The 12,959-nt window shown below is 38.3% G+C and overlaps 1 protein-coding gene across 1 annotated transcript in view; it reads right to left on the minus strand.

The window, feature by feature from the left end:
• Positions 1–6,846: 6,846 nt before the first annotated feature.
• The window catches only part of LRRC6 (leucine rich repeat containing 6), a 38,378-nt gene continuing 32,265 nt past the window's right edge, over positions 6,847–12,959 (minus strand). The window contains exon 12 of the mRNA XM_026842506.1: positions 6,847–7,835. Coding sequence (XP_026698307.1) covers positions 7,649–7,835 — 187 coding nt within the window. The 3' untranslated portion in view covers positions 6,847–7,648. The remainder of the gene's footprint in view (positions 7,836–12,959) is intronic.

The raw sequence follows: 12,959 nt of genomic DNA on the forward strand, positions 1-12,959 counted from the left end.
GAGGTAGAAGGCGAAAGTTGTATACTGTCAGTACTGCTCAGGTGGTGTGAATGAGAACAATAAGCTTCAACATGCTACAGATAACTCTATAACAGAAAAAAAAAACATTTATTCTCAAATAATTCACAATTAAGCAACGAATAACAGAATCTAAGTGCTGGTGGGTAGGGGAAAGGGTTTTACCATGACTCCAATCATTTACTATCCATCTACTTGGCCTTTTGCACCCAGTCTGGCTTTCCTCTCTGTCTATCCCACTAACATAAGATGCTGTTGAAAACAAGTTCTTTCTCAATCCAAGTGAATGGTTGGTTGGACTCCTGACAAAGTTCCTCGTCCTACAGAGGGAGTACATATAATTAGGTTGGTGGATGGATGTCAGCTTTTATGGTTAGTTTTCAATTACAAAAGCAATTATTACACCTTTGTGTGAAAAGCTGCTTTTCAACCAGCCCCACACAGTGCATGGATGTTATGTCTGCATTAGCCCTGCAGGCAAATACTCCTGATTACACAACTGTTCCTCTCTGTTGCCACCTCTCTTCCACAAGTCCTTCTAAAGCTCACTTCTGACTGGCCTTTACGGCAGTCCAGCAGAGATCCTAGCCATCACAGTCATTTCTGTCAGTGCCTTGTATCCTGTGTTGTAGATTTCACCACCATGCAGAGGATGGTGTTGATAATGATTTTTTTTTTTATTTTATTTTTTTTTATTTTTTATTTTTTTTTTTTGTTGAAGTAAGGAGCCTGGCAAGTAAGTCAATCTTACCACTAAATGCTATCCTCTGAAAGTATGATTCACTAAGTTTATAAATCCATATAAACTTCATAAGGTTCAGTACTGTGCCTACTTCTGGGCTCCTCAATATAGCATGAACATATTGGAGAGAACCCAGCAAAGGGCCATGAAGATGATGAGACAACTGGAGCATCTCTCCTATGAAGAAAGGCTGAAAGAGTAGGGACTGTTCAGCCTAGAGAAGAGAAGGCTCAGGGGGGATCTTATCAATGTCTATAAATACCTGAGGGTGCATAGCAGGACGGAGCCAGGCTCTTTTCAGTGGTGCCCAGTGGACTAGTTACAATGGACATAGACTGAAACACAGGACGTTTGCCCTGAACATCAGGAAACACCTTTTTATTCTGAGGGTGACCAAGCACTGGCACAGGTTGCTCAGGGAGGTTGTGGTGGTTCAATCCCTGGAGATATTCAAAAGCCGACTGGACACAGTACTGGACAACTGGCTCTGTGTAGCCCTGCTTGAGCAGGAGGGTTCAACCAGATGACCTCTGCAGGTCCCTTCCAACCTCAAACATTCTGTGATTCTGTGATTTTGTTCGGGTGAAGTTACAGTTACAAACACAGTCTAGCTTTGGCAGCTAACACCTGGTCTTAACAACTGTTCAGAAAAAGACTAATGCTCAGGCTACTCTATGGTTTCCTTTCACTATTCATTATCATTATGGGAATTACCATTTGAAACATGCAGTGGAAAAGCACATTTTCTGTGTCCAGTACTGTTACCCATACTGGGTATATTCAGATATCCACATTGAGCATCTAAGTGTGTAAGACAAAAGGCAGGTTTGAATCAAGCTTTGCTATTTTCGTGTGTGGTGTTCTGCAATACAGATGCACTTTTAAGTGCAGTATAGCTTTATACTGTAATAGTGTAACAGATTATTTTCTGCTTTTTGGGTTTTTTTGACCCAGCTGAATCAGCTTAGCTCTGGAAGGAACCAGACTCTTTCTGTCTTGGGCATCAACAACAAATCTCTCTTGTTCTGACTGTGCAAATCCAAAACTTACATCATAGCACCCAGGTTTAGAGCAAGGGGAAGATTCTGTGGCAAATCCAAGGGGCTTCCAGAACCACTGTACATCCTCTTTCAATACTGCTAGAATTTGCCATTAACCCCAACTATCTCCTATCTACTGAATGATGAATAGATCCATCCACTGCATACTGCTTAAATTCATCCAGTCCTCTACTTAGGGGTGAAATATCGCAATACACACACATTCACAGTGCTCTCTGAAATGTTAATCTACTTAATCCAATTATATAGAAAGAGATAATGTCATACATACAACTGCTGAGTTTGCAATGGCAGAATGAGGCAAGTGGCAAATCAAAAAGCAGTACCTCTTTTTTTCTGCTGTAGATAGGAGCAACCTGCTGCAGATGCTCAATGGCTTTGATCAGCTGTCATGTCCTTAACTGGGGGAGACAATGTTGGTGTTATTCTTCTTTCTTTGTTCTTCCTTTTTCTTGTGGGGCTGTGATTATTTCTTTTGTTATCTTGTTTGTATTGTCACTATACAGGGGATATTTTATCTATGTTGGCTATATGTTTTTGTCCTCCTTCATATGTCTTCTTTTCTCAGAGTTGTATTACCTTAGTGACAAGTATTTGATAACTTGTGGTGTGTATTTATGCTTCCGTGGGCCACTGGTATCATCTTGTGTTTGTACAATTTGTTCCTCTGTGATCAACCTCTGTTTGTATTCTCCATGGCCCACACACACACTGGGAATTTTATTGAAGGTGATTCTCAGAATATACTCCATTTTCAGACTGGATTCCAAGATTATAGTACCATATGAATTAAGTCTTTCTTTAGTAGTTCCAAGTATAGTTTGGTACCTGCTATTAATTTTCCTACGAGATGTAACTGTAGCTCAATACAGTTGTTGGGGTTTTTTTCCCAAACCAGAACTTTATCTGTTCACCAGAAAGTAGATGAAAAAGAGATCTGAGTTGGAATGGGGGAAGATCCAACTGTATTATTCTTTGGTTTGACAGCAGAGGTAAAATTTTATAGCTCTCTGCTTATGAAAAAATGAAATAATATTATAAGACCAGGCTGTATGGATGCCCATTTTCCACAACCTTCTAAAACTCTTGACAGGTTTATTCAAATTGGCTGAAGGTCTGAAAGGTGGATTGACCCTACAAGATTTCCAGAAATAAGCAATGAAGAAAGAGGAAGGTCTTCAATGTGTTATCCTCTTAGAAACACCAGAAAATCCCTACAGCAATCAATAAAACTACAGGAAGCAAATTTTTGGATCTCCTACCAAAATCTACGGATTTTTATTTTCAGAAAGGTTGTGATTTTTCCTCTTCACCCATCTCAAGGTCAGCAACATTCATACTTCCACACAAAAAAAGAAAGCAGACTTTAAAGGAATCAAAACACAAACTGCTTATCTGACTGTTGAAAATTACACTGCTGTCTGTTTTCATAGAATCATAGAAGGATTTGGGTTGGAAAGGACCTTAATGATCATCTAGTTCCAACCCCCCTGCCATGAGCAGGGACACCTTCCACCAGCCCAGGTTGCCCAAAGCCCCGTCCAACCTGGCCTTGAACACTGCCAGGGAGGGGGCAGCCACAGCTTCTCTGGGCAGCCTGTGCCAGGGCCTCACCACCCTCACAGTGAAGAATATCTTCCTTATATCTAATCTAAATCTACCCTCTTTCAGTTTAAAACCATTACTCTTCATCCTATCACTACACTCTCCGATGCAGAGCCCCTCCTCAGCTTTCCTGTAGCCCCTTTAAGTACTGGAAGGTCACTATAAGGTCTCCCTGGCACCTTCTCTTCTCCAGACTGAACACCCCCAACTCTCTCAGCCTGTCCTCACAGGGGAGGTGCTCCAGCCCCCTTGATCATCTTTGTGGCCTCCTCTGGACCCACTCCAACAGGTCCATGTCCTTCTTGTGTTGAGGCCCCAGAGCTGGACACAGCACTGCAGGTGGGGTCTCATGAGAGCAGAGGGGGAGAATCCCCTTCCTCCACCTGCTGGCCACACTGCTCTTGATGCAGCCCAGGATGTGGTTGGCCATCTGGGCTGTGAGTGCACATTGCTGGCTCATAGTCAGTTTGCCATCCACTAGTAGCCCCAAGTCCTTCTCTGCCAGGCTGTGAAGGGCTGTTTTCCTTCTAGGGCTACACAGTTACATAAAACAACACCATTTTAGGATATTCAGACCCTCCCCGGGCTGCAGGGGGGGTCTCTGCTCCCGCGGGGTCTCTCCAGGGCTGCAGGGGATCCCTGCGCCGGGCCTGCAGCACCTCCTGCCCTCCTCCTCCTCCGGCCTCGGGGTCCCTCTGCTGCTGCTCCCTCCTCGGCTTCCCCCTCCTCTGCCTGGGCCGCCTTTGGCCCTTGCTCCAACCTGGTTTCCCCCGGGCGCCCCCAGCTCGGCTGAGGGGCTCAGCTGTGTCCTGGCTGGGGCCGCTGGAGCCGCCTGGGACCGCCTGGGACCGGCTGTGTCCGGCACGGGGCAGCCCCGGCCTCTCCCCCGGCCCCTGACAGCGCCTGGGCACGGACACCCCACACAATCTCAAATGTAGATGTTTTGATGTGCAATGGATAAAACGATCCATAGTCATCCTTATGCACCCTTGGTGACATCAAGAGGTAAAACTTAATACAATCTTTTTCATAGTTAGCCTGCATGATTAGGAATTTATAGTGAATAGGGATATATTGCAAGAGAAGCTGATGTTTTTATACTCCATTTACCAGAGTAGAGCTGATTAAATAGATTTCAGGACTGAGAGTCTTATATCATGGAATAATTTATTCTGGAACTGGAAAAATCAAGTCAGTGAGCAAGAAAAATCCAAGATGATACTACAACAGATCAGATGATGCCCAGATTCAGCTTTGGTTTATGTCTTTGTGATACATACATTTTCTTTTCAGATCTCAGTGAGCATATTCAGCATTAGTATGAAACTTCATTTTTTATCCTATGTCCATTTCAAACTCCAACCAAAGAAAATGCATCAGTTCAACCAGTCAGCCTAAATTGATAGATATATTCTGCTTCTCTTCAGTACACTTTAAGGAAGACTATTTATCTTTATCTTACATTAAACATATGTGGAACACTTTAAAAAGCACTTTAGAAAGACTAAAAAAATTCAGAACTTAATAACAATGTTTCCTTTATAACTGCTGAGTTTTTTACATGATGGTTTTCACAATTAGGTATACAGCACTTTCAAAGAACATCTCATGAACTTGACTATGTGCTGAGGGACATTACGGGCACTATCCGAACCTAGACTCTTACTTAACATATTTTAATTGGAGTTTTAGTGATTCAGTTATAAATGCAGCTTATTAATTTTCTACCTTAAGGATGAAAACAAGATCTAACCACGAAATATTCTTTAATTCTTCTTGAATTGAATTCGCTTGCTCTGTCCCATTTGGCTAGAAGGAAAAGCTGGCTTGAATCAGACACATTTTCTTTCTGCAGGACCAAATCAATCTTCCTTTACAGAAAACCAGTTTCAAACCCATTAGCAAAGTAATATTGATATATGAAATGTTAAGAAATTTAGCACATAACTAGTAAAATGGTTGTAGTAGGCCTAAGAGTTGTCTGTTTAAGCTAAGGAGTTTCTGAGCTGTAGGAACAAAGAAAAAACCTCTCATAAACATAGATAAAGGCCCCAAGGACAGAAGATGTGGAACCATGGTGACAGAAGATAATGTGCATTGTATGACCCAAAGGATTAGGCCCAGCCCCTGGCAACAGAAGATAACAGACATCCCACTTCAGATAAGGTGGGTGACGAAGGATTTAGTCAGAGGGGTCCGGCTTTTAGGGGCTGGCAATGTCAAAATTGAGGAAAAGGTGACGAGGAAGACTACTGGCCTTCCTCCTGAATACCCCTGAAGACCACCACCTGGAGGCAATGCGCAGGCACAAGAGTGACATGATTGTTTTAAAACTGCTGATAAAGTGTTTTGGACTAACCACGCCTTAATAGTTAATGTGTATGTTTGTGTTGTGCAATCCTATGAATATGTATAAGGTACCCGCATTTAAGTGGTAAATCTGAGGGGCTTGGTGTGCACGCTTGTGGAGGAGCGATCCCCCGTGCACCCAGCACTGCAGTAAAGAATGCCTGCTTTCTAAAGCTCTGATTCTGAGTGTTAGAGAGTTTTTCCTCGACCGGCTTTTCGGTATCAGTATAGGTCACTCAATTTGGTTTTTTGGTTGGAGTTGCTCTTTGAATTTTTCTCTTTGAAGTAACAGTTGAAGTAACAACCTTAGAGTTGGTAAAAAAAACAATGTACCTTTTTTTTACTATGGTATTGTATGCTCATTGCCCAACTAAAAGTTCAAAAGAGACATTCAAGCACATATATATCCTTAAATCAGTTGTTTTGTAGACAACAAGGCTTGATTTCCTATGGTTTTATGTCATTTATGCCCTGCATATTCCTCATTTCAACAACCACTAAACCCAGAAATATTTGTTGTGACCCTCCCTCTGCAAAATTCCACTGTCTCCTCAATATTCACCTTTGATGTCCATAGTGACTTAAGGTCTAACCATATTTCCTAAATACTTCCCACACTCTCCTCAGCTTTCCCCCAGGTTCCCAGAGCCCTGTCATCATGACTCCTACTTTGTTTAACTACCACCTAGGCAAGAATGATAGTATGCACAGAGTTCAATGACCAACATGTTGATTAGCTAACTGGCTACTGTCAGGACACCCAATGGCTTCCAAACACAGTTGCATCAAGAGAATCCCTTTTACTATGCAGCAACGTTTTTCACTAAATTTAGAGGAGCTGAGTATTTCTGTGACATTTCCATCAGACATGGTGAAAATAACAGAAATGGCATTCAAAGGCAGAGCTAAGAATGACATGAGTCTTGTTTTCTCTGGAAATCAGGAAAAAAAAATCCACAAAAAAAAAAAAAAAAAAAAAAAAAAAAAAAAAAAAATTGCCAAATTGCAATAATTTTCTAATGTAAACCAGTATATGCTTCTTTGATGCTACCTGTTTCACTCATGGGACAATCCTGAAGCAATAGGGAAAAAATACGATAATGGAGTTTCTGGTTGATAAATGGGCTTCTGGGTAGAGAAAGAGCAGTTCATCCAATTACGGATGCTCAGTCTTATTTCATCCAACAGCTAAAAATTAACCTTGATATTTTTAGGGGATCCTGAAAAAGATGGAACAGTTTAGAGTAGCTGCATGAAAAAGAATAATAGTCAGGCTGATTCCGTACATTCTCCCCATTGTGCCACATCTGAGATACTGTGTTCAGCATTATTCTCCCCCAACATCTTCAAGGAGTGGATTGTTAGGCTATCTCCAGAATCCAGGAGCTCTGCATTATGCTGGAAAATTCACTGATATGTGGTAGGTTACAGCAATGTTTTTCACTCCCAGAATACATTGTTTTGTTTTACTGTTGTCCTTCATGAAAAAGAAAAACACTGAAGGAATACCTAGAGATTCTTGTTAACTTCATTTTAGTGAGAATAATCATGAATCTTGTTACAAGTACTTTCTTCCTTCCTTCTCTCCTTTTCTACAGAAATATGTCATCTTTCAAGCTAGGCAGTAAATTTTTGAAGAAATGACAATGTCTGACTTACATGGTTACCATTTCTGATTTGAGACTTATTATGTAAAACAGAAAAGTCATATATATAGTAATATATTAACAGAAAACACCACGGAAAACACAAACATAACCAAGTTATTGATAAATGTAATAATATTTTCAACTTCAGCTATATTATGGTTACACTCAGGGCATGAAAACAACTCAAGCATACCTGCCATACAGAGGGACTATTTAAGAATATTTCAAATTAAGGGAGGAACATCTTCATTATTTTCAAAATCAGTATAACTCTTCTTAGTCTCTGTAATTCTCTCTGGTTGTAAACTAATAGGTCCCTGTCCAATTCGCTCCTTTTCTTGAATTATCTTTGTTACATCAGGGAATGAATATTTACTAGGATCCACTTCTAATTTCTCGACTTGTCCACTCCTGAAACAAGAGGGAAATAAATGGGGGGGGGGAATCAGTGTCAAATATAAAAGAACGTGCCTGTTTATAAAGCTGTTCTCTTAGTGTGAGAGTGGTTAGTGAGTCCAGTTAAACCAGGATTAAGAGTTCTTGTAACTTGAAAACTGATTGTTATACAAAAACTTAGTGTAACCACAGAAAAGTACTACAAAATCTCTAAGATCTTGTACAAAGGAATCCTTAGCCTATGAACATCAAATGTTAATTTTTTGACATCTGTAATTTGCTTTTTATCAGAACACGGTGATTGCTGATATCACATTACAAATGGTTGGCTTTTGATGTAAGACAGGGGATTTTTAATCTAATTGCTTTTTCATTATTTTTTCTTTCTGTACTTTTTTAACACAGTTCGTTCACACTAGCTGTCTATTAATTTGTATGTAACAGATGCATCTCTGGAAAGCAGAAATACTTTTATTTAGAGAGAAAATGTAATTGTATTAATTTATTTGCTTTTATCAGCTAACTTATGTTTTGGCAATATGAACCCTCACCATGTTTGTATTATGAAAAAAAATTAGATGAAATTATAAAACAGGTCATAGTTATAACTGAATTTCCAGATTCTGTTGCTATTAAGGATATTCTTCTAGATCACACTTAGAAATGTGTACAGATCACTCATTAAGGGAACCTACCCACATCACATGATGATCAAAGATTTGAAATATTATTATATTTTCTGTCTTGCATCATTTAAAGCCACTTTTCTGATAGAGGAGCTCAACAACTAAATGGAAAAAATCTGTCCTGTTTTCAAGTAATTTGTAACTGTTTCCATGAAAAAATAGCAAATGGAAATTTTATTGTACAATGATGTTCTGATTTCTGCATATTCCAACAGGATTTGTACATCTTCATACTAATTTTCATTTTATACTGAGTGCTACTTTTGGTCAAAGTTCCAAGCTCAGCCTTAAAAAAGATAGTGTGTCACTCTTCAAAGATGTGAAAAAAACCTATATGTTCACCCAGGAGATCAGAAAGACTCATTAGAACTAGAACAAAACAAAATAAAAAGGTAGCAAAGTCACTGGATGAAGGAATGCATCTCTTTGATGACAACACAGGTAATGAAAGTATGTAAATAAAGTATATTAAAAGATCTTTAACTGAAAATACACAATCTTTAGTTGTTACAACAGAGTTTTGCCAAGCAGCTTCCAAATTCTGCAGTTCTTCATCAAGGCCTCATGAGGTCTGAGCAGACATCCCAGCCACATCTGTGTGCAGGATCTACGGTCCCAGAGAAGGAGAGATGCAGAGGGACTTGGGGGGGCTTCCTCCTCTCCGCATGCTACACTGAGGAAAGCATGTCTAAGAGAAGAGGCAGTCATCAGCCTAGACACCTCTTTCAGTCTTATGCCACTGTTTTTTTCTTGTGCTATAGGAATTATCTGATCATTTTGCTGAGCAGAAAACAACCAGAGGGACACCCTTCTTTAATAATTTGGAGAACCTTTTCCACAAAGTGGCACAAACAGAAATTACTCAGAGGAAAAATTTATAGGTAATGAAGACGGATACAATAAAACTCCTATTTTTTTACCCTGAATGTTCTTCAATTTATAAGGTTAGGTTTTTTCTTATACTACACAGTTTAATTAAAGTGGATTCACTTTGTGGCAACATTCTAGAAAATGTTCATTCCCAAAAGGTAAGAGATATTTCCTCTTTAATTTACAAAATGTGCTGTGATCTGGCATCACTTTATAAGTAGCTGTGAGGATCCCTAAGAGAATACATCCTGTCCAGAATCTTAATCTAATCAGTAATCTGAAACACCTCTGAAAAAGCTAAAAAAGCATAAATATGAAAATGAATTAGCCTCAGCCTGTGCTTCCATCACATTAGAAAAGATTTTCCTTGATTTAAAATATTTTAATTAGTAGTGGTATTTTACATTTGTTCAATGACTAAAATTGTGCAAATTGCTAGTCATGAAAATACAATAAATTCTATAGAGTCTGAATAGCTTATTGCTTAGTAGAAGAATAAATTTCAATACATCAGCAACAAATTAACAGTGAATGTTGTAAGTAACAATCCACATCAACAAGCTATGAAAGGATTATACACACCAGTCATTCTCAAAATTTAATCAGCACATGTTATATAGAAGTATCTATTAACAACAGACAATAGGAAAGACTGAGAATAAATAGGTGATTTTTTTTTCTAAGAAGTGGATTTTTATGTACTTATATGCACATGATATATTTGTTTAGTAAAAATTCATGGTGCTGTTTCAACTACCATGATACAAGTAATTTGGCTGATGACAAGCCTCAGTTATGCTGAAGTTTGTGCAGCTACGACACATATATCTGCTGAGAACCTGCTCCTCTCATCATGTAATCTATGCAAAAAAAAGCCAGGTATTGATGAAGTCAAGACTCACCACCTGAAAATTTTTGGAAGAAAGAATGAGTTTTAGGTCATCTGAACATTTTTTCAGTGTAATTCTACCTAGCAGAATAAAAATAATCTTGTTGCTGAAGCTCTTCTACCAGCAACAGTAAAACAAGAGTGATGAAAACAGTGTCTGGAAACCTCAATGTTTGCAAATTATTTCAATTTCAGGTTTAAAAAAAAAATGAAGTTCACAGTTTTTGGCACTGCTACCTGCTGCTGAGTGTTCTCCACTCAATGGAAAACTATGGTCTAAAGATTAGAGCACCATACAAAAAAACCCATTAATACTGGATTAAATCCTTTCTTTTTTCCTGGAATTTTTTTCCCTTGGAAAGGCTATTTCTATCTCCACATAGAACAATGCTTTTAATAAAGGAAAAGACTCCACAATAAAGAAGGTCTGTCCTTCCATTTTGCATAACTATAGCAGCCTGCTGAACAATCTGGTGTGTGACAGAGCATGTAGCTGATAAGTTGATATTTTTTGATAATTTACACTTTTGTTCACACAATTCTTAATCCCCATATTTGATATTTTAATTATTTCACAGTTACATTCCCCTATTTCAACCTCTGAGTTTCAATAAAATTTAGATTGCTAAAGATTTCTTATATGTTTGATCCAGCATATATGGGTTTTGACATTTGATTAAAGTTTCCTTTCTGGTATCAGGATTTCCAAAGATATTTACAAGTCACAACCAGCAGCTTTGGAGAGGCACTTTTTCCAGTCTTCTAACATTATAAATGAAACAGCACAAAAGACATTATCATCTTAGAAAAAGTACTAATAAATCCTTCTCTTGAATAAGAAAATAAAGTGATTTCAGTATATAGAATTATATTTTATTTAAAAGACCTTTGAGAAAGACAAATCTTTATTTATGAATGTTAAAAACTGATGGTGAATGTGTGACACCTGCCATACTCTGGTCTCAACTTTTGAAAAGACAGGCTTAGAAAAAATCTTCTAGGTAATCTAAGCAAATAATCATGGTTTTATAAATACTTGGACTATTAATACCTCTTTCATTGCATAAAAGCCTTTCAAATCTCCCTACATAGGTGTAATCTGAAATGAAGCAATAACTGGCGTCTTCAGAATCAGTGGATCATTAGGAAGATACGAATACACAATAGCTGGTAGAATCAAATTCAGTTTTCAAGGACTAAATTACAATCAAGAAGAACTAACAAATCATTGGGAAAAAAATCTGATAAAAGGCTGATTGTATCTCAGTCATTGTGTTCTAAAGGACAAATACATCTCACAAATAGGATTAATCAGACTGAGAACATATATAACACTAGGATCCAATTATCTGAAAGTTAGAGTGAAAATCATAGTCACTGTGACATTTTCAACTTCAATGTTCCATCCCTTACCTTCTTTTGCACAATCACTTCAGGGTAATACATTTCAAACTGACCTTGTCTGTTAGCAAGAAATATGCTCCAACACCTGCAGTATGCAAATTGACTCTGAATTTCTAGGTCTGGCCATACTATCATCTTATTTTCACTTCTTGACTAACCCAGAATAAAAAAAGTACTGTTAAATTTGTCAAAGTTGTGTCCCTAATGTTGAGTTACAGTGAAAACACACTTTATTCTAACAAAGTGTTAAGACTTTGTTTACAAAGTTATGGAGTGCTATAGATCCTTTAAAGTGCCCTCAGTCTGTTGCTCATCACATATGGACAACTGAAGATTACTTCAGATTGTAGTGACTGAGTTAACTGAACAGTATTGTTGAAAATGCTCTTCTCCAGAAAGACATGTTCTGAAGTCTCCTCACCCTTATTACAGTTATGGATTAGCAAACACCTGTGTGTGCAAATTAATTTTCAGTCACTTCTGAGGCACACCAGCTTTTGTTCTCCTCATTAGTCAAATGATAGAGATGTATACCCTCTACTTTGGCTCCAGGCCTCCATGAGAATGCAAATGAATCTATACTTTAAGACTAACTTCAGTAAAAAACCCTTTTTATTATGTTGCTTAGTCATACCTGACTCCACTTTCTGGTTTAAGAAGTTAATTGAATTACAATTCCTATAATTCCTCCTTTCTCTGACTATGTAACTTGCATTGTAAAAATCCTCAGTATCTTCATGACAGCTAACTACATAGCCTGAAAATATTATTTCTGCAGACCTATTCCACTCTCAAGATTTATGACCTACTCCCAGGCATTTATAGAAGGAAAACATTACATCTCAATAGAACTGATAACTGATTTGCCATTTGTGATCTTTCCACACATTTATTCATCTTTGTTTCAGGCCACACTTTGGATGCATGTAGCTTTCTTCAAGTTAAAATATTTGTGCTTAGTTTAGACACAGAAGTTAATTCAGGCTTTGAAAGATCACATAAATCCTCTTGCAGTTCTTTCGGGTTAGTTTGTCTACAACTCCATTCAATTTCTGACCTCATTTTACCTTTTATTCCCAGTCTTGGGGAGATTACTCATTTTGTTCTATTGTATTTCTCTTTGCAACATGAAGTTCTCTCCTATCCAACTTGTCACACTTCTATCCTTCTGTGTGTAAACTGTAAAGTGTAACACTGGGAGAGATCCTCAGCCATTAAGTCTGTGGAAAGGGAGTATTCTCACACTTCACGAGGTTTCTTTCAAGGATCCAGATTAGGACTCCTCACTCC

Source organism: Athene cunicularia (assembly GCF_003259725.1).
Source record: "Athene cunicularia isolate RWA chromosome 2 unlocalized genomic scaffold, athCun1 chr2_part1, whole genome shotgun sequence".
Classification (NCBI taxonomy): Eukaryota; Metazoa; Chordata; class Aves; order Strigiformes; family Strigidae; genus Athene; species Athene cunicularia.